The sequence below is a fragment of the Cervus elaphus genome, chromosome 30 (genome assembly GCF_910594005.1).
Source record: "Cervus elaphus chromosome 30, mCerEla1.1, whole genome shotgun sequence".
NCBI lineage: Eukaryota > Metazoa > Chordata > Mammalia > Artiodactyla > Cervidae > Cervus > Cervus elaphus.
The window spans coordinates 67,990,388-68,016,213 of NC_057844.1; the positions used below are offsets into that span (position 1 = coordinate 67,990,388).

Below are 25,826 nucleotides of genomic sequence, written 5' to 3' on the forward strand. Positions count from 1 at the left end.
TTAAAATACACGTATGTCTCATCGCACAGGAAGCCAAGATACAGAAATCTGGGCATCAGCAACCTGTGCACGTGGTTCAGTCCTTGCTATGGCGACAGGTCACAAGCCCATTTCCCAGGGCCTTGTATTTAGGTGAACAAGCTCCCCCTTTACTTCATTTACTGCTGGCTCTGCTCTGGTAATAGCTCTTCCCCATTTGTTGATTGCATTTCACTCTCTCTTTCCAGCCCACACCAGCCTTTCATTTTGAAAAGTAAGGAGGTTTCACAAAATGTGGAAACCATCTTACATCTGTGTTAACCTTCTGTGAGGGACATTGGCACCTGGTTGAGAAAGATGGTATATTTAGTAGGTTATTTGAAAGTGTTTATGATGATAGAGGGCTTCCCTGGTGGCTCAGAGGTTAAAGCGTCTGCCTGCAATGCGGGAGACCTGGGTTCGATCCCTGGGTCGGGAAGATCCCCTGGAGAAGGAACTGGCAACCCATTCCAGTATTCTTGCCTGGAGAATCTCATGGACGGAGAAGCCTGGTGGGCTACAGTCCACAGGGTCGCAAAGAGTCTGACAGGACTGAGCGACTTCACTTTCACTTTCATGATGATAGAACTGAGGTGTCTTATAAGTTCAGCTTTTTATTTTCAGTTTCACTATAGCTTATTATTTTCCCAAGCTCAAAAATGATCTGAACTATTCTATACAAGATATATAATTTCAAATGGTGTTATTTTCTCTGTTTTTCTTAAATTACCAACTTAAAAAAAAAGGTTTCCATAGTTTAAAGTTAGATATTATGATATCTTGGGGCCAGTTAATTGTTGTTATAAGGAATATATTTCTTTTACAATAATATTTAATGAGAAAATAGTATTATATAAAATTATCTATGGATTTATTTCCTATCTTATAGAAACAGATTATGTCACAAGATAAGATGCACTTGTCGCTTCATTCATACTTCCAACAAATGTATATTGAGAGTTTTTTGGATAGGCAGTATTGCAGGTTCTGGGGCTATCACAATTACAAGAAGAGACAAAGCCTCTATCCTTTTGGAGTTTATCTTCTTATAAAGAAGGTAAAAAGCAAACCACCAATGTGTGTAATAAAATCTCAGTATTGAAACATGCAGGGAGAAGAATAAAGTAGAACATGAAGAGAGGATAGCTGACAGCATTATTAACAACAGGCAATATCTGTTGATCTCTTCATATCAACCTCTGTTGTAGATTCTACACATACTGACTCACACTATACTCTAACAATGTTAGGAGGAAGACACTCCATTACAATATTATAGTCTTATTTAGAGTTTAGGAAGCTAAGATAGATTAAGCTCAGGAAATTGCCCACTTGGCAGACCAGGCAGGACTTATGCCTAGGCTGTCTAGGTTCAAGGTCCCAATTTTCTGTTTTAAAACTTTCAAATCACAGAAACATGAAAGGAATGGTATGATGAACACATATATAACTTTACCAAAATTCACCCGTTATTGATATTTTTTCTGTATTTGTTTTCTCTCTTCTATCATCTATATTTTGCTGAACTGTTTGAAAGTAAGTTGCAGAAATTTTTTTTTAAGTTGCAACTCATCCTAAATGCGTAAACATACACTTTTTAAAAACAAGAACATTCTCCTACATAACATTATACTAATATCTCACTCAATAAATTTAATAGTAATATTACACTATTGGGCTTCCCTGATAGCTCAGTTGGTAAAGAATCTGCCTGTAATGCAGGAGACCCCAGTTGGATTCCTAGGTCTGGAAGATTCACTGGAGAAGGGATAGGCTACCCACTCCAGTATTCTTGGGCTTCCCTTGTGGCTCAGCTGGTAAAGAACCCACCTGCAATGCAGGAGACCTGGGTTTGATCCCTGAGTTGGGAAGATCCCCTGGAGAAGTGGGTAACTCCAGTATTCTGGCCTGGAGAATTCCATGGGGTCTCAAAGAGTTGAATATGACTGAGCGACTTTCACTTCACTTCACTGCATTACACTATTATCTAATATGTTTTCAGACTCTGCAGTTGTAACTCCTAGTTATTGTCTACTGTCTCTTTTGTCTTTTTTCCATTCAAATAATTATAACTTGATTATATGATTACACTACAAAAGGTCTTCATATTTATAGCATTGTCATAACCGTCCCTGATCCATAAATGAAGTTAGAGTCTCAGAAAACCACGTGTTCTGGAAAAATTTTGACCTCACAACAGCTTATTCCTTGTCAGGCATATGTAGACAACTTGAAGGAAAGTAAAAAAACAGATTAGTGATGAGATATCACCTGAGTCATCAGTAGGTTTGAGGTTATTTTTCATAGTCATGATGCATTTACAAGGATTACCAAAGTCACCTCAGAAGGAAAAGTGAGAAAGTCTTGCCAGTGTTATACTCTTGATCAGTCCCATCACTTGAATTTAGATTTGTGGAATATGTTTCATAGAATATTCAGTAAGGCCTCTTCCTTATAACGAGGTGGCGGGGATGGGGGTGATTAAGCTGACTTCCATTTTATAATTTTCATTGCAGCCACTTGCCTCATAATCCACATCTTATCCTTCAGATTTTGCATATCTTTCATGCCATCACTAAATACTAATACCATATTTAATCCTTACTCAGAATTCCCATTTCTATGGATTAGACTTTCATAAGGAACACAATTCAGGATAACATTCATGGAAGTACTCCAGCATTTAGGATACCATGAAAACACTGCCCACTCACCCTGGTGTTTTGTAATTTGCCTTTGTAATTCTGTGTACCTGCTAATTGGCCATCACTCATCAATCTTTAATCTTTTAATTTGAAGTGTATTTACTCTCTGTTCTTTAATTTCAAGCACAGTCTGAATTTTGTTGTTAATCTATAATATTTCTCCAAAACAAAACAACTCAATATAGTTTCAGATTATCTTTGGCAGTTAAAAAGTTGATTTTTTTAATCTTACAATTTTGATTATATGAGGATAGATTAATACAAATACCACCTATACCCATAGTCTGGGGGAAGTAACTTCTTGTGTTGTGGTCTGTTTATCCTGAGTTTTCACTGAAAAACATTTATGAAATTCTTCAGAGAAGACATACAGATGGCCAACAGACATATGAAAAGATGCTCAGCATTACTAATTATTAAAGAAATGCAAATCAAAACCACAATGAGGTACAAACTCATACTAGTCAGAATGGCTATCATCAAAAAGTCTACAAATAACAAATGCTAGAGAAGATGTGGGAAAAAAGGAATTCCAACACACTGCTGTGTGTGTGTATGTTCAGTCATGTTCGACTCTTGGCAACCCTATGAACTGTAGCCTGCCAAACTCCTTTGTCCACAGGATTTTCCAGGCAGGAATACTGGAGTGGGTTGTCATTTCCTTCTCCAGAGGATCTTCCTGACCTAGGGATCAAACCCACATTTTTTTCATCTCCTGCATTGGCAGCTGGATTTTTTTTTTTACCATTGAGCCACTTGGGAAATCCCCAACACACTGTTGGTGGGAATGTAAATTGGTATGTGGAAAACAGTATGGAGGTTCCTAAAAAAGCTAAAAATAGAGCTACCATATGATCCAGCAATTATACTCCTGGGTATATATCTGGGAAAAATGGAAATACTAATTGGAAAAGAACATGCACCCCAGGGTTCATTGCTGCACTATTTTCAATAGCCAAGATATAGAAGGAACTCAAGTTTCTGTCAACAGACAATTGGTTTAAGAAGATGTGGCAACATACACACACACACACACACATATATATATATATTTTATATGTGTATATGTATGTATATTGTGCTATACAGACATAAAAAGGAATGAAATATTGCTATTTGCAGCAACATGGATAGACCTTGAAAATCATCCTAAGTGAAGTCAGAGAAAGATAAATATTATATGTTATCACTTATATGTGGATTCTAAAAAATAAAGCAAATTAATGTATATATAAAAAGAAACAGACTCACAGACATAGAAAATAAACTTATGGTTATCAAAGGGGAAAGAGAGGGATCAATCAGGAGTATGAAATTCACAGATACAAACTACTATACATAAAATAGAGAAGCAACAAGGATTTACTGTATAGCACAGGGAACTAGAGTACCTTACAGTAAGGGATTAGATCTGATAAAGTGCCTGAAGAACTATGGATGGAGGTTCATGGCATTTGTACAGGAGGCAGTAATCAAAACCACCCCCAATAAAAAGAAATGCAAAAAGGCAAAACTGTTGCCTCAGGAGGCCTTACAAATAGCTGAGAAAAGAAGAGACGTGAAAGGCAAAGGAGAAAAGGAAATATATACTCGTCTGAATGAAGAGTTCCAAAGAATAACAAGGAGAGATAAGGAAGCCTTCCTAAGTGAAAAATGAAAAGAAATAAAGGAAAACAATAGAATGGGAAAGACTAGAGATCTCTTCAAGAAAATTAGAGCTACAAAGGGACCATTTCATCAAAGATGGGCACAATAAAGGACAGAAATGGTATGGACCTAACAGAAGTAGAAGATATTAAGGAAAGGTGGCAAGAATACACAGAAGAACTATACAAAGAAGATCTTAATGACCCAGATAACCAAGATGATGTGAGCCCTCACCTACAGCCAGACATCCTGGAGTGCGAAGTCAAGTGGGCCTTAGGAAGCATTACTATGAACAAAGGTAGTGGAGGTGATGGAATTCCAGTTGAGCTATTTCAAATCCCAAAAGATGATGCTGTGAAACTGCTGCACTCAATATGCCAACAAATTCGGAAAACTCAGTAGTGGCCACAGGACGAAAAGGTCAGTTTTCATTCAAATCCCAAAGAAAGGCAATGCCAAAGAATGTCCAAACTACTGCACAGTTGCACTCATCTTACACACTAGCAAAGTAATGCTCAAAATTCTTCAAGCCAGGCTTCAACAGTAAGTGAACTGTGAACTTCCAGATGTTCAAGCTGGATTTAAAAAGGCAGAGAAACTGGAGATCAAATTGCCAACATCTATAGGCTCATTGAAAAAGCAAGAGAGTTGCAGAAAAATGTCTACCTCTGCCTTATTGACTATGTCAGAGCCTTTGATTGTGTGGATCACAACAAACTGTGGAAAATTCTTAAAGAGATGGGAATACCAGACCACCCAACCTGCCTCCTGAGAAATCTGTATTCAGGTCAAGAAGGAACAGTTAGATCCAGACATGGAACAATGGACTGGTTCCAAATTGGGAAAGGAGTATGTCAAGGTTATATATTGTCACCCTGCTAATTCACTTATATGCAGAGTACATCATGTGAGATGCTGGGCTGGATGAAGCACAAGTTGGAATCAAGATTGCCAGGAGAAATATCAAGAACCTCAGATATGCACATGACACCACCCTTATGGCAGAAAGCAAAGAAGAACTAAAGCACCTCTTGATGAAAATGAAAAAGGAGAGTGGAAAAGCTGGCTTAAAACTCAACATGCAAAAAACAAAGATCATGGAATCTGGTCCCATCACTTCATGACAAATAGATGTGGAAACAATGGAAACAGTGAGAGACTATTTCTTGGGCTCCAAAATCACTTTAGATGGTGACTGCAGCCATGAAATTAAAAGACACTTGCTCCTTGGAAGAAAAGCTGTGACTAACCTATACAGCATATTAAAAAGCAGAGACATTACTTTGCTCACAAAGATCTGTCTAGTCAAAGCTATGGTTTTTCCAGCAGTCATGTATGGATGTGAGAGTTGGACCATAAAGAAAGCTGAGCCCTGAAGAATTGATGTTTTTGTACTGTGGTGTTGGAGAAGACTCTTGAGAGTCCCTTGGACTGCAAGGAGATCAAACCAGTCCATCCTAAAGGAAATCAGTCCTGGATATTCATTGGAAGGACTGATGCTGAATCTGAAACTACAGTACTTTGGCCACATGATATGAAGAGCTGACTCATTTGAAAAAACCCTGATGCTGGGGAAGATTGAAGGCAGGAGGAGAAGGAGATGACAGAGGATGAGATGGCTGGATGGCATCACTGACTTGATGGACATGAGTTTGAGCAGGCTCCAGGAGTTGGTGATTGACACTGATGATGGAAGCCTGGTGCACTGTGGTCTATGGGGTGGCAAAGAGTCAGACAGGACTGAGCAACTAAACTGAACTGACTGATAGTAAGTTACAGTGGAAAATAACCAGAAGGGAAAAAAAATACACACACACACACATATGTGTATATATATATATATATATAAACTGATTCACTTTGCTGTATACCTAAAGCTAAAATAATATAGTAAATAAATTACAGTTCAAGAAAAAAACTTTTCAAAATTATAACATTGAAGAAAATGCACTTGACTTGTTCACAATTATGAAATTAAACATGAGAAAGAATCATCACCAAAATAGTTCTAGTTTTACTGATCTATGAGGTACAATTTGCCATTGTTTGAATTTATTGTTTTTTAGACATTTGGACCTTTCAAAATGGTGAAGTGCTGATAAGTTTATATATTTAGAGAAACATACTTCCTACAATCCTACAAAATTAAAATGTTTTAATTTTACTTCAGTGTAGTAACTCCTTTGCAAAATTATTTTTGGGAAATTTGACTCATCCATAGGGTCCTTTTAACTTTTCTATTCAAATCGTACTGACAGAAATAGCTCAGTTTTTTGAGAGACTTTCTTAACTAATCCTTAAGTAGGTGTGCGGGACACTGAGACCTTTTTATCCTGAGTTGACTCCACCATCTTCCTCAGTGAACACTCTTTGGAAAGAGCTCTCCCCATCACCTGGCTGTACTTGTAAGATATATAAGAAGTCTTGAGGCCATCAAAGCTCTAATGTCTAAGAGGCTTGTCTACTTCAGTAGTTGTTTGTTTAAGAAAATGTCATTCTTCTTTCTATATGCACAGGTACAACTTAAAGAAATCATCGAAGAGCTTCCTGATAAAATGGATACTGAATTAGTAGAATCTGGATCAAACTTAAGTGTTGGGCAAAAACAACTGGTGTGCCTTGCCAGGGCTATTCTCAGGAAAAACCAGATATTGATTATTGATGAAGCCACAGCACATGTGGATCCAAGGTATGGAGCTGAGATTCATGAAACTTGGAATCTGAATTTTTTTTTTTTTTTTTTTATTAGTTGGAGGCTAATTACTTCACAACATTTCAGTGGGTTTTGTCATACATTGATATGAATCAGCCATAGATTTACACTTATTCCCCATCCCGATCCCCCCTCCCATCTCCCTCTCCACCCGATTCCTCTGGGTCTTCCCAGTGCACCAGGAATCTGAATTTTAAATATGGTAAATAGGAAATATTTAGTGATGTTGAGAAATGTTTTTTATGTGCTCTATTTGCTGCCAAAGACATCTCCTGATAACATTAATTCCAGAAAACAGAGGAAGAAACCAAAACGTGGTATTAATGTTGTTATGAGGCATCCTGAGAGAGCTAGATTTGTAAATCCAGCTCCTGATAGTTTCAAGCAATTTGATGGGAAGACAACTTTCCATTGTTTTATGAAAAATAGTGAGTTTCCGAGTAGACTTTCCCTTGGATTGGGAAGATTTCCTGGAGCAGGAAATGGCAACCCACTCCAGTATTCTTGCCTGGGAAATCTCATGGACAGAAGAGCCTGGCAGGCTATAGTCCATGAGGTTGCAAAAGAGTCAGACACAACTTAGCAACTAAACAACAACAACAAAGACTTTTTATACTTAGTTTTTCAAGAACAGGATTATGTTTTAAGTATTTATTTTTAAAAACATAAAAACATCATGTGATATTTTTAAGTCTTAAGTCTGCTTTTCCTGTCTTTACTTAACTAAATGCAATTCTTTGATTCCAGCACTGATGAGTTAATACAAAAAAAGATCCGTGAGAAATTTGCACAGTGTACTGTGCTAACCATTGCACACAGGTTGAGCACCATTATTGACAGTGACAGGATAATGGTAAGGCTGTGGGATTCCATTGTTTCCATTTACCTTCAATTTTTTTTTTTTATAATATTTTCATGGATCTACATGTATTCCCAATACACCTTCAATTTTTAAATGTATTCTTCCTTGTAAAACTTGATTAAAACTTCTAATTAATTAATTAATCAATTCTTATCTTTTCCTCTCATCCTTGACAATAACTCAAGTACTTAAGTATAGTTTCAGAATGTGCTATTAAATAATACATTCAGTAATTTACTACTTCCATTTAAAAGTTTATTTGAATTGCTGTTTTTTTTCCTTATTTTTTTCATTTATTTTTATTAGTTGAAGGCTAATTACTTTATAATATTGTAGTGGTTTTTGCCATACACTGACATGAATCAGCCATGAATTGCTGTTTTTTTAAGGTATCCAACCATGAAAATATTCCAAACTCACAATAAGACTTCAGATTTCAGAGTGGTGCAACAAAGTCATTTTTACTGTGTCACAGTTCTTTCAGCATTTTTGTATCCCCCTAATAAAAACAGCATTTCATTAGACTGCCAGGCAGTTGTTAGGTGAATTTGCAGAATTTCCCAGTTGTTGGGACATTCACAATATGTGCTGTCAAAGTGGAGTCATTGAGGAGAAAAGGCCTAATGAGAAAAAGTATTTAAGCAGAAAGGATTTAATAAAGAAAATTTGTTACATAAGAATTGGAGGACTGGAAAAATGAATCACTGGGGTAATAATTTTAGGAAGCAATGACTATGTCCTAGGACAGATCTCCAGACCTAAGGACTCAGAGAAGAAGCCTTATGAGGCAGTGCTGAGACCTCCAAGGGGAGGTCATTGTCTAGCTGTTGGTCATATTTGTGAGTGTGCATGATGAGGCTAGTTCTCCATGTGCTAATAGAAGCTGAGGTTATGGTGCAGAAGTAGCAGAAAGCAGGGAGACCATTTGCTCTGCTTCCCACCTTCCTCTTCTCTCCAGTGCTCCCTACTGGCAGAACCTCACAAAGGGCCAGCAGGCCAAAGAGCCTCTGAAGTGTGATTTGCAGAGACAACTTCTGCATCACAGATGAAAGTGTGGAAAGAAAGGCAGATGGAGACTGAATGACTGTAGATGAACAACTAGCAAGTCTTTCTCTCTCTCTTTTATTAGCAAGTCTCTTATACAATGTATCCAGGCATTGCAGACACAGAAAGCTCCAAACTTTGGTCTCTGGATGTCTGTCTAGTGTCTTTCTTTCAGGTTTGATTGGCTCTTTCTTCCTTAGTAATTTAATATTTCCTTCCTTAGCTTTATCTCCTCCATTTCTTCCTCCCTTCATTTTCTCTCTTTTTCTTTCTATTAACTCTCTCTCTCTTTGTTCTTCCCCTCTGTTGCTTGCTGAGTTTCAATAGATTTTAGGTTGTGGTTTATTAAATGACAAGGAAATCATCCCTCAAAGGAAAAACCTTTGGCAGCAAATAAGCCCAAAAGAAAGCGAAGTATTTTCAGGCTAACCTAGTCTGGGTCAAGGAGCTTATTTCACCCACTGTATAGATACTAGTCATCACAAGACTCCAGAGTATACAATTGATGCTGATTAGTGATGAAGTAACAATGCATAAGAGGTGGCTGATGGAGTTAACCAGTGATTTTGATGGTCCATACTAAACAGGTAATAATCAGGAATAAATGGTCAGTAATACCTCAAATTCCTTATGTCCAATGATATAATGGAACTTTTGATTTCTTGGACAGTTTCTAGAAAGTCACCTCCCACCCTACTCCCCATGCATTTTCAGGTGGGATCATCAGTGGGGACATTGAATAGATACCAGACTGTCAGCACTGAGGCAGTGCCTGTAGCCTCACTCCTTTGAGCTGAACATGCACAGAAGTGAGCTCTGCGGAGGCAGATGACAGGAGTAGGGGATTGCCAACCAAAGGGATGCTCTAGGCTCCAAGCAGTGCAGCTGGTCAAAGGACAAGAACATCTCAGTAGGAAGCAGGCTTCTTCTGCAGAGTTTGTGAGGGACCGGGTGACAATCGAAGGTTGTAGGACAGTGACTCTCTTAGAATCCAGAGATGTTGTTTAGCATGGAGCATCTTTAGTCACTCATTTTGTATTCTTGAATGCTAATTGGAAAAGTAACCTTTTCCTTCTACTCTTTACCTGTCACTTTGTTAATTCTTCTCTCTCAGCATTGTACTTCCATACTGTTCCCCAAAGCATCCTGCTTCCACAGTAAGTGAATGATGCTGTAAACTTTACCTGTTTCAAGCCCTTTCTGAGGTTTTTCTTTCACCCTTTCCTTGCCCTCCACCTCTCCCTGCAGTCACCCCATTGTCATTGAAGGCATCCTGCCAATGAAAATGAATTAAATTATCTTGCATTGGGTCCATTTAAGTTTTATGCCTAGGACAACTAGCTGGAATATCAGCAGATACACAAGCCAGATAAACACATCTTTATTGCACTTATGTAACTGACTCAGATAATATAATGTATTTTTCCTAAACCTACTAGAGAGTGACAAGCAATTTGAGGTTGGTATTCATTGTGTTGTAGAGTTGAGGGATTATTATCACACCAAATTGAATGTGTGTTTATAGTTTATAATTTATAATAGTTTATAATTCAACTTGAGTTACAGGAAGAGTGGAGATGTAATGTCCAGGTATATACCAAGATTAAAGGGTTTTAAAATAAAAAGTTAAAACTATATCTATTTTTTCTGTATACAAGAAAGAAATTTATAGTTGTTTATGTCAATTTGTTCTGAAAATCTAGAATCTTTGATCAAAGCAGTAAATGTAAAGGCTAAGTTGGTAAAATTCTGTTCCTGGCATTTTTCAGTCTGTGTCCCATCTCAGCTCTTATGGCCTGACATGAGTCTGAACTACACTAAACTCTTGCTCCTTTCGACTCTCCCTCCTCTCTGACTGCTCTTTTTCTTTCTTTTATTCCAATATTTGATGTAAATGAGTTTCAGTCCTCAACCCTGCTTTGTCTCTCCCTCATTTCCCCTCTCACTCTCACTTTTGTCCACAGTCATCAATCTGGGCCATGTGGTCCTCCAGGTCCACATCCCTAATCCTTAGCTATTCCCCATGCCAGCTGGACTCATTCTCTAAACCCCTTGATCTCATCCTATAGTCTTGACAGATTACACCATTGGGTGGTCACTCATTCATGCCCTGAATTTAGTTTCTTCTTCATTTAACTTCCAATGAGCATGTATTAAGTGCCAGTTACCTGTCATGTGCAATGCCAAGGGCCTGAGCTGCAACACCAAACAAGGGAGATTGCATACCCTGCACTTAAGGAGATGCCAGTCTCACCTCCAGCCCTCTTGACCTAGGTTATTCCCTGTGTCTGGAAAGACCATGGCCCACCCACCCACCCCCACTTCTGCATGTTCATGTCTATCCATTCTTCAAGGCCCAGTTCATTGCCTGATCTCCTCCTTGAAGCTCATACTCAGAACCTCTGACAGAAGTCACCTTTTCTGTTACTAAACTCCTTTGTGTGTGTGTGTGGTTTTTTTTCTCTTGCATTGTAGACATTTGAGGATTTCCTTCTCTCTCTCTTCTCAGTACAGGCTCCCTGAAGGCAGGGCCTGTGACTTACTTGTGTTTGGCTCTTCCACAGCATCTAGCATAGTGACAGGAATGCAATTAAATGTGTAATAAATATTTGCTGAATAATTCAGAAATTAATGAAAAATTTTTTTGTGTTCGTCAAATGTGTTTTGCCTATGTGTTACTTAACTCTTTATTAATCCTGAAAACTAAATCAGATTTGTTTTATTTTTGTGTGAATATATAAGAGATACACAGTAAATAATTTGAGCCTGAGTGTAATAAAAATTGCAGTAGAAAGTAGGGGAAATATTTATGCTTATGGGCATATTTGTTTTATTTATATATAAAGCTAGTACAAAGTCTTCAGTTCAGTTCAGTCGCTCAGTCGTGTCCAACTTTTTGCAACCCCATGAACCACAGCACGCCAGGCCTCCTTGTCCATCACCAACTCCTGGAATTTACCCAAACTCACGTCCATTGAGTCGGTGATGCCATCCAACCATCTCATCCTCTGTCGTCCCCTTCTCCTCCTGCCCTCAATCTTTCCCAGCATCAGGGTCTTTTCAAATGAGTCAGCTATTCACATCAGATGGCCAAAGTATTGGAGTTTCAGCTTCAACATCAGTCCTTCCAATGAACACCCAGGGCTGATCTCCTTTAGGATGGACTTGTTGGATTTCCTTGCAGTCCAAGGGAATCTCAAGAGTCTTCTCCAACATCACAGTTCAAAAGCATCAATTCTTCAGTGCTCAGCTTTCTTTATAGTCCAACTTTCACATGCATACATGACTACTGGAAAAATTGCTTCTTTAGTCTTACTCAAAGAGAAAATTGGATTTCTAGATATTCTTCAGTGCAGAGCGATTATACTAAAGCTGCTTATGTAGCAACTCTTTTTTGTCAGGCTATCACTCTCAGGATAATAAACTACAACCAAAACCAACTTTAAGAAGCACTTTAACCTCACTGACAAGGGATTCATCCCCAAAGAGATGACATAATCTGGAAGCATTTACTTTTTTCCCCAAGTTTTGCTCAGTGTTTTTAAACCAACTTGACAGTTAATTTGCTGTCAGGTCACTGTTGTCTGACTTGTATGATACCAGTGTACTTTTTAGATAAATTGAGTTTGATTGTCGTGAATTAAGAAATTTCCCAACTCTGAATGTCTGTATAAACAACCTTCAAATCTCACAGTCTGAAAGCTAAAATTACTAACTAATTGTAACAACCCCAAATGCCTTTGGCAGAATATAAATGATATAGATTGCTAAGTGCCTGTAATCATAGTCTAAAGCTTTGATTTTCTTCTATTGCTATAACAGTATAATAGTAAAACATTGGGTTAGGGCTTGATATACTGGTAAACTAGGGTAATCAAACTATTTAAATACCAGCCAGTCTTACCACCCAAATAGACTCTCTGTATTCTCCCTGTCCTGCCCCTTTCTGAAATATTGTTGGAGTTATGAGAAGTTACTGTGAAACATTGTGTACTAGCAGGTTTCTTTCTGCTGCTTAACAGGTTTTGGATTCAGGAAGACTGGAAGAATATGGTGAGCCATATGTTTTGCTGCAAAATAGAGACAGCCTGTTTTACAAGATGGTGCAACAACTGGGCAAGGCTGAGGCTGCTGCCCTCACTGAAACAGCAAAGCAGGTGAGCCCACTGTGGGAGTTGTAATTAAAATTTATCTCCACAGTTCACTCCTTACAATTTGGTAGCAGGGGTCCAGTAACAAGCTCTCTGTGTCCTTTTCAATCATAAGCCTCCAGAGACAAAGCTTCATGAATGGATCTTAACATGTTGCAGGTGGAAGACAGGTCTGCTGGGACTCTGCAGAAGCAGTGGGGATGGGGTCAGGATGTGTGCATGCATGTGCACCTGAGAGAGATTTTGTATTGGACTTGGCACACATTTGGACTCTGGGTTCAGGTTCTCACAGAGCACAGAACGCCCATTTTACAGACCTTTCACATTCATTCTGATCGGTGCTCAGCACATTTGTGATACAAGTTCTGTCAAAGAATATCCAGGAAATTTGAGAGTAAGGGAAAAAATTTGGAGTGTTTTGATTCTAGGAAAATCTTCCAGGGAAAGGTGTAGGTCTCTTCTGTGTTCTGATCTGTAAATAAAACTCCTACCTGATCCTGTCACTTTCTCTCTAATTCTTTGTTGTTTAGAATTAGGTGCATTTGCCCCCCATGCTTTCTCTAGCTTACGGAAAATGAAGTTGTCATCAGGACAAATCAAAGCTCACAACAGCTTCACACTGTAGTCTGAGTGGTGCTGAAGGTCACAGAGCACTTTCTCAGAGACGAGGTGTGGGAGGCACTAAGCACTGTGTGTGGTGTGAGGAAGGCGCTCAGTGAGGAAAATTCCGGTCATGTGGTTTTGTAATGAAAAATTTGGTCTTGTTTCCAATGCTGAATGAGAATAATGAAGACAAGTTTCAAAGAATAAAGGAAAGAAATTTGTTAATTTGCTAGCAAATGAGTAGGATAGCAGACTAATTTTTTAAGAACTATCATCCTGCCTTCTACGAGATAGCAAGATGTATTTAAAGAAAAGTTTTAGGGTGCCTATATGATGGCTGTCACATATAGTTGATTTTTTCTTAGGATAGCTATTTCCATGATGTTATCCCTGGTCATTTTGATCCCCTGGTCCCAGTCAAAATGTTCCTTTTTTGATATTTTTTGCTTTGCTGACTTCATGGCCTTGGGTTTCTGTGGTTAAGACAAGAGGAACAAGCAGAAATGGCAAGAATGCCTGCACTGAGGTCTGGTTTAAGGAACTTAGTCATTGTCATGCCGCTGCCTGTAATTCTTTCTGGAACAAGGTGAGAGTGGGGTTGATGGAAGGATGGAGGGAGGGAATGATGGTCTGGCACTCTTGCCCCTTGAGAGGCATGGCTTGAGGTGGGATGAGGCTTCTAACTGTGTGTGGTGAGGCTTCCCCATTGAAACTAAATCTCTGATCATTAAATTATAGGTGCATTTTTACTTCTTCATACTTTATACTTCACATTTCCCAGATTTTTCACTTGTAAAGAATAAATTTACTTGTGTAATATTTTAAATATCTCTTAAAAACATATTCCAAGTATCTCACAGTATTTCTGTTAGATATACTGTGGAAAATTCTTCAAGAGATGGGAATACCAGACCACCTTACTTACCTCCTGGGAAATCGGTATGCAGGTCAGGAAGCAACAGTTAGAACTGGGCAAGAAACAGCAGACTGGTTCCAAACTGAGAAAGAAGTATGTCAAGGTTCTATATTGTCACTCTGCTTATTTAACTTATATGAAGAGAACATCATGTGAAATGCTGGGCTGGAAGAAGCACAAGCTAGAATCAAGATTGCTAGGAGAAATATCAATAACCTCAGACACGCAGATGACACCACCCTTATAGAAGAAAGCAAAGAAGAACTAAAGAGCATCTTGATGAAAGTGAAAGAGGAGAGTGAAAAAGCTGGCTTAAAACTCAAATTCATAAAACTAAGATCATGGTATCCAGTCCCATCACTTCATGACAAATAGATGAGGAAACAATGGAAACAGTGAGAGACTTTATTTTCTTGGGCTACAAAATCACTGCAGATGGTGACTGCAGCCATGAAATTAAAAGACGCTTACTCCTTGGAAGAAAATCTATGACAAACCTAGACAGCAAATTAAAAGGCAGAGACATGACTTTGCTGACCAAGATCTATCTAGTCAAAGCATGGTTTTTCCAGTAGTCATGTATGGATGCGAGAGTTGGACTACAATGAAAGCTGAGCACCAAAGAATTGAGCCTTTAAAAAAAATTATTTATTTATTTTACTTTACAACATTGTATTTGTTTTGCCATACATTGACTTGAATCCGCCATAGTTGTACATGTGTTCCCCATCCTGAAGCCCACTCCCAACTCCCTCCCCATCCCATCCCTCTGGGTCATCCCAGTGCACCAGCCCCGAGCATCCTGTATCATGCATCAAACCTGGGCTGGCAATTCGTTTCACATATGAAAATTTACATGTTTCAATGCCATTCTCCCATATCATCCTGCCCTCGCCCTCTCCCACAGAGTCCAAAAGACTGTTCAATACATCTGTGTCTCTCTTCTTGTCTAGCATACAGGGTTATCATTACCATCTTTCTAATTTCCATATATATGCATTAGTATACTGTATTGGTGTTTCTCTTTCCGGCTTGATTCACCCTGTATAATAGGCTCCAGTTTCATCCACCTCGTTAGAACTGATTCAAATGTATTCTTTTTAATGGCTGAGTAATATTCCATTGTGTATATGTACCACAGCTTTCTTTTTTTTTTAATTAATTAATTTATTTTTTCAGTGGGTTTTGTCATACATTGACATGAATCAGCAATAGATTTACACGTATTCCCCATCCCGATCCCCCCTCCCACCTCCCTCTCCACCCGATTCCTCTGGGTCTTCCCAGTGCACCAGGTTCGAGCACTTGTCTCATGCATCCCACCTGGGTGACCTGTTTCACCATAGATAATATACATGCTGTTCTTTTGCAACATTCCACCCTCACCTTCTCCCACAGAGTTCAAAAGTCTGTTCTGTACTTCTGTGTTTCTTTTTCTGTTTTGCATATAGGGTTGTCATTACCATCTTTCTAAATTCCATATATATGTGTTAGTATGCTGTAATGTTCTTTATCTTTCTGGCTTACTTCACTCTGTATAATGGGCTCTAGTTTCATCCATCTCATTAGAACTGATTCAAATGAATTCTTTTTAGTTGCTGAGTAATATTCCACGGTGTATATGTACTACAGCTTCCTTATCCATTCATCTGCTGATGGGCATCTAGGTTGCTTCCATGTCCTGGCTATTATAAACAGTGCTGCGATGAATATTGGGGTGCACGTGTCTCTTTCAGATCTGGTTTCCTCAGTGTGTATGCCCAGAAGTGTGATTGCTGGGTCATATGGCAGTTCTATTTCCAGTTTTTTAAGAAATCTCCACACTGTTCTCCATAACGGCTGTACTAGTTTGCATTCCCACCAACAGTGTAAGAGGGTTCCCTTTTCTCCACACCCTCTCCAGCATTTATTGCTTGTAGACTTTTGGATAGCAGCCATCCTGACTGGCATGTAATGGTACCTCATTGTGGTTTTGATTTGCATTTCTCTGATAATGAGTGATGTTGAGCATCTTATCATGTGTTTGTTAGCCATGTGTATGTCTTCTTTGGAGAAATGTCTGTTTAGTTCTTTGGCCCATTTTTTGAATGGGTCATTTATTTTTCTGGAATTGAGCTTCAAGAGTTGCTTGTATATTTTTGAGATTAATCCTTTGTCTGTTGCTTCGTTTGCTATTATTTTCTCCCAATCTGAGGGCTGTCTTTTCACCTTACTTATAGTTTCCTTTGTAGTGCAAAAGCTTTTAAGTTTCATTAGGTCCCATTTGTTTAGTTTTGCTTTTATTTCGAGTATTCTAGGAGGTGGGTCATAGAGGATCTTGCTGTGATTTATGTCGGAGAGTGTTTTGCCTATGTTCTCCTCTAGGAGTTTTATAGTTTCTGGTCTTACATTTAGATCTTTAATCCATTTTGAGTTTCTTTTTGTGTATGGTGTTAGAAAGTGTTCTAGTTTCATTCTTTTACAAGTGGTTGACCAGCTTTCCCAGCACCACTTGTTAAAGAGGTTGTCTTTTTTCCATTGTGTATCCTTGCCTCCTTTGTCAAAGATAAGGTGTCCATAAGTTCGTGGATTTATCTCTTGGCTTTCTATTCTGTTCCATTGATCTATATTTCTGTCTTTGTGCCAGTACCATATTGTCTTGATGACTGTGGCTTTGTAGTATAGTCTGAAGTCAGGCAGGTTGATTCCTCCAGTTCCATTCTTCTTTCTCAAGATTACTTTGGCTATTCGAGGTTTTTTTGTATTTCCATACAAATTGTGAAATTATTTGTTCTAGTTCTGTGAAAAATACCGGTGGTAGCTTGATAGGGATTGCATTGAATCTATAGATTGCTTTGGGTAGAATAGCCATTTTGACAATATTGATTCTTCCAATCCATGAGCATGGTATGTTTCTCCATCTGTTTGTGTCCTCTTTGATTTCTTTCATCAGTGTTTTATAGTTTTCTATGTATAGGTCTTTTGTTTCTTTAGGTAGATATATTCCTAAGTATTTTATTCTTTGTGTTGCAATGGTGAATGGTATTGTTTCCTTAATTTCTCTTTCTGTTTTTTCATTGTTAGTATATAGGAATGCAAGGGATTTTTGTGTGTTAATTTTATATCCTGCAACTTTACTATATTCATTGATTAGCTCTAGTAATTTTCTGGAAGAGTCTTTAGGGTTTTCTATGTAGAGGATCATGTCATGTGCAAACAGTGAGTTTCACTTCTTCTTTTCCTATCTGGATTCCTTTTACTTCTTTTTCTGCTCTGATTGCTGTGGCCAAAACTTCCAACACTATGTTGAATAGTAGTGGTAAGAGTGGGCACCCTTGTCTTGTTCCTGATTTCAGGGGAAATGCTTTCAATTTTTCACCATTGAGGGTAATACTTGCTGTGGGTTTGTCATATATAGCTTGTATTATGTTGAGGTATGTTCCTTCTATTCCTGCTTTCTGGAGAGTTTTAATCATGAATGGGTGTTGAATTTTGTCAAAGGCTTTCTCTGCATCTACTGAGATAATCATATGGTTTTTATCTTTCAAATTGTTAATGTGGTGTATTACATTGATTGATTTTCAGATGTGAAAGAATCCTTGCATTCCTGGGATAAAGCCCACTTGGTCATGGTGTATGATTTTTTTTTAATATGTTGTTGGATTCTGTTTGCTAGAATTTTGTTAAGGATTTTTGCATCTATGTTCATCAGTGATATTGGCCTGTAGTTTTCTTTTTTTGTGGCATCTTTGTCTGGTTTTGGAATTAGGGTGATGGTGGCCTCATAGAATGAGTTTGGAAGTTTACCTTCCTCTGCAATTTTCTGGAAGAGTTTGAGTAAGATAGGTGTTAGCTCTTCTCTAAATTTTTGGTAGAATTCAGCTGTGAAGCCATCTGGTCCTGGGCTTTTGTTTGCTGGAAGATTTTTGATTACAGTTTCGATTTCCTTGCTTGTGATGGGTCTGTTAAGATCTTCTATTTCTTCCTGGTTCAGTTTTGGAAGGTTATACTTTTCTAAGAATTTGTCCATTTCATCCAAGTTGTCCATTTTATTGGCATAGAGCTGCTGGTAGTAGTCTATTATGATCCTTTGTATTTCAGTGTTGTCTGTTGTGATCTCTCCATTTTCATTTCTATTTGTTAATTTGGTTCTTCTCTCTTTGCTTCTTAATAAGTCTTGCTAATGGTTTGTCAATTTTGTTTATTTTTTCAAAAAACCAGCTTTTGGCTTTGTTGATTTTTGCTATGGTCTCTTTAGTTTCTTTTGCATTTATTTCTGCCCCAATTTTTAGGATTTCTTTCCTTCTGCTAACCCTGGGGTTCTTCATTTCTTCCTTCTCTAATTGCTTTAGGTGTAGAGTTAGGTTATTTATTTGGCTTTTTTCTTGTTTCTTGATGTGAGCCTGTAATGCTATGAACCTTCCCCTTAGCACTGCTTTTACAGTATCCCATAGGTTTTGGGTTGTTGTGTTTTCATTTTCATTCATTTCTATGCATATTTTGATTTCTTTTTTGATTTCTTCTATGATTTGTTGGTTATTCAGAAGCGTGTTATTTAGCCTCCATATGTTTGCATTTTTAACAATTTTTTCCCTGTAATTGAGATGTAATCTTACTGCACTGTGGTCAGAAAAGATGACTGGAATGATTTCAATTTTTTTGAATTTTCCAAGACCAGATTTATGGCCCAGGATGTGGCCTATTCTGGAGAAGGTTCCATGTGCACTTGAGAAAAAGGTGAAGTTGATTGTTTTGGGGTGAAATGTCCTATAGATATCAATCAGGTCTAGCTGGTCCATTGTGTCATTCAAGGTTTGTGTTTCCTTGTTAATTTTCTGTTTAGTTGATCTATCCATAGTTGTGAGTGGGGTATTAAAGTCTCCCACTATTATTGTGTTAGTATTAATTTCCTCTTTCATACTTGTTAGCCTTTGCCGCACATATTGCGGTGCTCCTATGTTGGGTGCGTATATATTTATAATTGTTATATCTTCTTCTTGCATTAATCCTTTGATCACTATGTAGTGTCCTTCTTTGTCTCTTTTCACATCCTTTATTTGAAAGTCTATTTTATCTGATATGAGTATTGCGACTCCTGCTTTCTTTTGGTCTCCGTTTGCATGAAATATTTTTTTCCAGCCCTTCACTTTTAGTCTGTATGTGTCTCCTGCTTTGAGGTGGGTCTCTTGTAGACAGCATATATAGGGGTCTTGTTTTTGTATCCATTCAGCCAATCTTTGTCTTTTGGTTGGGGCATTCAACCCATTTACATTTAAGGTAATTATTGATAGGTGTGGTCCCATTGCCATTTACTTTGTTGTTTTGTTTTCACGTTTATACAACCTTTCTGCATTTCCTATCTAGAGAAGATCCTTTAGCATTTGTTGAAGAGCTGGTTTGGTGGTGCTGAATTCTCTCAGCCTTTGCTTGTCTGTAAAGCTTTTGAATTCTCCTTCATATCTGAATGAGATCCTTGCTGGGTACAGTAATCTAGGTTGTAGGTTATTCTCTTTCATTACTTTCAGTACGTCCTGCCATTCCCTTCTGGCCTGGAGGGTTTCTATTGATAGATCAGCTGTTATCCTTATGGGAATCCCTTTGTGTGTTATTTGTTGTTTCTCCCTTGCTGCTTTTAATATTTGTTCTTTGTGTTTGATCTTTGTTAATTTGATTAATATGTGTCTTGGGGTGTTTCGCCTTGGGTTTATCCTGTTTGGGACTCTCTGGGTTTCTTGGACTTGGGTGGCTATTTCCTTCCCCATTTTAGGGAAGTTTTCAGCTATTATCTCCTCGAGTATTTTCTCATGGCCTTTCTTTTTGTCTTCTTCTTCTGGGATTCCTATGATTCGAATGTTGGGGCGTTTCACATTGTCCCAGAGGTCCCTGAGGTTGTCCTCATTTCTTTTGATCCTTTTTTCTTTTTTCCTCTCTGCTTCATTTATTTCCACCATTTTATCTTCTACCTCACTTATCCTATCTTCTGCCTCCGTTATTCTACTCTTGGTTCCCTCCAGAGTGTTTTTGATCTCATTCATTGCATTATTCATTTTTAATTGAGTCTTTTTTATTTCTTCTAGGTCTTTATTAAACATTTCTTGCATCTTTTCAATCTTTGTCTCCAGGCTATTTATCTGTAACTCCATTTTGTTTTCAAGATTTTGGATCATTTTTATTATCATTATTCTAAATTCTTTTTCAGGTAGATTCCCTATCTCCTCCTCTTTTGCTTGACTTGGTGGGCATTTTTCATGTTCCTTTACCTGTTGGGTATTTCTTTGCCTTTTCATCTTGTTTAGATTGCTGTGTCTGGAGTGGACTTTCTGTATTCTGGAGGTCTGTGGTTGCTTTTTATTGTGGAGGATTTACCCATTGGGTGGGGTTAGACGATTGGCTTGTCAAGGTTTCCTGGTTAGGAAAGTTTACGTCTGTGTTCTGGTGCGTGGAACTTGATTTCTTCTCTCTGGAGAGCAATGGAGTGCTCAGTAATGAGTTTTGAGATGGGTCTATGTGTTAGGTGTCACCTTGGGCAGCCTGTATGTTGACGTTTAGGGCTATGTTCCTGCGTTGCTGGAGAATTTGCTTGGTATGTCTTGCTCTAAAACTTATTGGCTCTTGGGTGGTGGTTGGTTTCAGTGTAGGTATGGAGGCTTTTGGACGGTCACTTATTACTTAAAGTTCCATGTAGTCAGGAGTTTTCTGGTGTCCTCAGGTTTTGGGCTTAAGTCTCCTGCCTCTGGATTTCAGTTTTATTCTTCCTGTAGTCTCAGGACTTCTCCAACTACACAGCACTGATAATAAAACTTCTAGGTTAATGGTGAAAAGATTCTCCCCCGTTAGGGACACCCAGAGAGGTTCACAGAGTTACATGAAGAAGAGGAGAGGGAGGAGGGAGATAGTGTTGAGCAGGAGGAGAAAAAGGGGGACTCAAGAGGAGAGAGACAGATCTACACAGTTGTCTGTTTCCAGATGTTCTCCGTAGCCCAGACACCCACCAGGATTCACAGAATTGGATTGGGAAGAGAAGGAGAAAGGAGGAAATAGAGGTGTTCTGAGGTAGAAAACAGAGAGTCAAGATTGGGAGAGAAAAATCAACACACTCCTGAATAAAAATGGGAACTGAATATTGGATTCTTAAATGTTCACAATTTATATCATATATTGAAAAACAAAAATTAAACATCTAGAGTAGAGATTAGACTCTTAATAATACTATATTAAAAACAAAAACCAAAACACACACAAAAAAATTTTTTTAAATATATATGAAGTTCAGTTTAAAAAATAGGGCTTCTCTCTCTCTCTTTTTTTTTTTTGGTAAGGTTATAGTGTATTGAAAATGAAAATTAAGGAGTAGTAGAGGAGTACTAGAGGACTTTAAAAGAAATAAGAGAAAAAGAAAAATAGAAAATAGACGAGAAAAAGGAGAAAAAAAAGAAAGAAAAAAAAAGAATTTTCCCTAATTAAAAAAATCATAAAAATCTATGAAAATGAAAGTTAAGGAATGATGGGGGAGTAATAGGGAATTTTAAAGGAAAATAAAAGAGAAAAAATAAAAAAGAAAAAATTTAAAAAAAAATTTTTTTCTTATTAAAAAAAAAAAAAAGTAAAAATATATCTAGGAATTTCTCTGGAGCTGTTGCGGTCAGTGTCGGTTCGGCTCAGTTTCAGATATCTCCTCGTTCCAGCTTACAGATCTCGATATCTACAGGCCTCTTCTGGTGTAAACGGTGTTTTCTACAGGGATTTGAATCTGTTGCACCGCTCTCTCCTGAAGCGGTTCCCTTTGTTTATTTGGCTTCTGTTTGCCGGTCTCTTCAGAGCCTCATTTCCGCCCTGACACAGGCGGGCGGAGGTGGACTCTTATTCAGGCAGCTAGTTCTCTCGCGCTGCTGGGATGGGCTGGCGCTGCCGGGAGAGGCTGGCGCTGGTTTCTCGGTCTGCGCTGCTCAGAATCCTCGCCGCTCCTCATGGAGCACGCCGCGCGCAGCTCCAGCCCTCGGGTGATCCACAAAAGCGCGGAACAAAAGGCTGAGTCCGCTCTTGTGCCTTCCCCGTCAGAGCATTCCAGGCAGCCAGAAGCTTGACCGGCGCACTCTCTCCGGGTGCGGTGCACCCTCTCCCACGGTCCCAGTCTCAGTTTCTGCTGGCGCCAGTCGGGTGTGTGCGCCTTCTGCCCTCTGCCCCCAGCCCGTCCCCGCCTGCGTCGGTCGGGTGCCTGCGCGCTGTGTCTCGCCGTGACCTGCTCCCGCCTCCGGCGGGTCCGGACTGGCCCGCAGTCTGCGAGCCCCTCTCCGGACTCTCTCGGTCCCCCCGTTCCGCGAACGGCCGGCAGCGAGTTCAGGCAGGTCAATTTTCTCTCTCTTCCCTGCTCTCCCACAGTTCAAGCCGGCAACTCACAAAAGCTCCCTCCGATTGTCCTCAGGGCACTCAGGCCCGGACCCTGCCCCAAACAATGCCGCCTGCTCCTCTCCGTGCCGCCCCCACTTGTACCACAGCTTTCTTATCCATTCATCTGCTTATGGGCATCTAGGTTGCTTCCATGTCCTGGCTATTATAAACAGTGCTGCGATGAACATTGGGGTACACATGTCCCTTTCAATTCTGGCTTCCTTGGTGTGTATGCCCAGCAGTGGGGTTGCTGGGTCATATGGCAGTTCTATTTCCAGTTTTGTAAGGAATCTCCACACTGTTCTCCATAGTGGTTGTACTAGTTTGCATTCCCACCAACAGTGTAAGAGGGTTCCCTTTTCTCCACAGCCTCTCCAGCATTTATTACTTGTAGACTTTTGGATAGCAGCTGTTCTGACTGGTGTGACATGCTACCTCATTGTGGTTTTGATTTGCATTTGTCTGATAATGAGTAATGTTAAGCATCTTTTCATGTGTTTGTTAGCCATGTGTATGTCTTCTTTGGAGAAATGTCTGTTTAGTTCTTTGGCCCACTTTTTGATTGGGTCTTTTATTTTCCTGGAATTGAGCTGAAAAGTTACTTGTATATTTTTGAGATTAATTCTTTGTCCGTTTCTTCATTTGCTATTATTTTCTCCCATTCTGAAGGTTGTATTTTCACTTTGCTTATAGTTTCCTTTGTTGTGCAGAAGCTTTTAATTTTAATTAGGTCTTTTTTTTTTTTTTGCTTTTATTTTCAATATTAAGGGAGGTGGGTCATAGAGGATCCTGCTGTGATTTATGTCGGAGAGTGTTTTGCCTATGTTTTCCTCTAGGAGTTTTAAAATTTCTCATCTTAATTTAGATCTTTAATCCATTTTGAGTTTGTTTTTGTGTATGATGTTAGAAAGTGTTCTAGTTTCACTCTTTCACAAGTGGGTGACCACTTTTCACAGCACCACTTGTTGAAGAGATTGTCTTTTCTCCATTGTATATTTTTGCCTCCTTTGTCAAAGATAAGGTGTCCATAGGTGCATGGATTGATCTCTGGGCTTTATATTTTGTTCCATTGATCTATATTTCTGTCTTTGTGCCAGTACCACACTGTCTTGATGACTGTGGCTTTGTGGTAGGGACTGAAGTCAGGCAGGTTGATTCCTCCAGTTCCATTCTTCTTTCTCAAGATTGCTTTGGCTATTTGTGGTTTTTTGTATTTCCATACAAATTGTGAAATTATTTGTTCTAGTTCTGTGAAAAATACCATTGATAGCTTGATAGGGATTGTGTTGAATCCATAGATTGCTTTGTATAGTATACTCATTTTCACTATATTGATTCTTCTGACCCAGGAGCACTGTATATTTCCCCATCTATTTGTGTCCTCTTTGATTTCTTTCATCAGTGTTTTATAGTTTTCTATATATATGTATTTTGTTTCTTTAGGTAGATTTACTCCTAAGTATATTATTCTCTTCGTTGCAATGGTGAATGGAATTGTTTCCATTATTTCTCTTTGTATTTCCTCATTGTTATTGTATAGGAATGCAAGTGATTTCTGTGTGTTGATTTTATATCCTGCAACTTTACTACATTCATTGATTAGCTCTGGAATTTTCTGGTGGAGTCTTTAGGGTTTTCTATGCAGAGGATCATGTCATCTGCAAACAGTGAGAGTTTTACTTCTTCTTTTCCAATCTGGATTCCTTTTATTTCTTTTTCTGCTCTGATTGCTGTGGCCAAAACTTCCAAAACTATGTTGAATAGTAGTGGTGAGAGTGGGCACCTTTGTCTTGTTCCTGACTTTAGGGGAAATGCTTTCAATTTTTCACCATTGAGGATAATCTTTGCTGTGGGTTTGTCACATACAGCTTTTATTATGTTGAGGTATGTTCCTTCTATTCCTGCTTTCTGGAATTTTTTTTTTTTTAATCATAAATGGATATTGAATTTTGTCAAAGTCTTTCTCTGCATCTATTGAGATAATCATATGGTTTTTATTTTTCAATTTGTTAATGTGGTGTATTATGTTGATTGATTTTCAGATATTGAAGAAATCTTGCATCCCTGGGATAAAGATCATTTGGTCATGATGTATGATATTTTTAATATGTTGTTGGATTCTGTTTGCTAGAATTTTGTTAAGGATTTTTGCATCTATGTTTATCAGTGATATTGGCCTGTAGGTTTCTTTTTTTGTGGCATCTTTGTCAGGTTTTGGTATTAGGGTGATGGTGGCCTCATAGAATGAGTTTGGAAGTTTACCTTCCTCTGCAATTTTCTGAAAGAGTTTGAGTAAGATAGGTGTTAGTTCTTCTCTAAATTTCTGGTAGAATTCAGCTGTGATGCTGTCTGGTCATGGGCTTTTGTTTGCTGGAAGATTTCTGATTACAGTTTCAATTTCTATGCTTCTGATGGGTCTGTTGAGATTTTCTATTTCTTCCTGGTTCAATTTTGGAAAGTTGTACTTTTCTAAGAGTTTGTCCATTTCTTCCAGGTTGTCAATTTTCTTGGCATGTAGTGGCTGATAGTAGTCTCTTATGATCCTTTGTATTCCTGTGTTGTCTGTTGTGATCTCTTCATTTTCATTTCTAATTTTGTTGATTTGATTCTTCTCCCTTTGTTTCTTGTTGAGTCTGGCAAATGGTTTACCAGTTTTATTTATCTTCTCAAAGAACCAGCTTTTGCCTTTGTTGATTTTTGCTATGGTCTCATGTGTTTCTTTTGCATTTATTTCTGCCCTAATTTTTAAGATTTCTTTCCTTCTACTAACCCTGGGGTTCTTCATTTCTTCCTTGTCAAG

General features: G+C 38.5%; 1 protein-coding gene across 1 annotated transcript in view; it reads left to right on the top strand.

The window, feature by feature from the left end:
- The window catches only part of LOC122687098 (ATP-binding cassette sub-family C member 4-like), a 324,734-nt gene that overhangs the window by 278,284 nt on the left and 20,624 nt on the right, over nt 1-25,826 (top strand). The window contains exons 28-30 of the mRNA XM_043892538.1: nt 6,887-7,059; nt 7,831-7,936; nt 13,012-13,146. Coding sequence (XP_043748473.1) covers nt 6,887-7,059; nt 7,831-7,936; nt 13,012-13,146 — 414 coding nt within the window. The remainder of the gene's footprint in view (nt 1-6,886; nt 7,060-7,830; nt 7,937-13,011; nt 13,147-25,826) is intronic.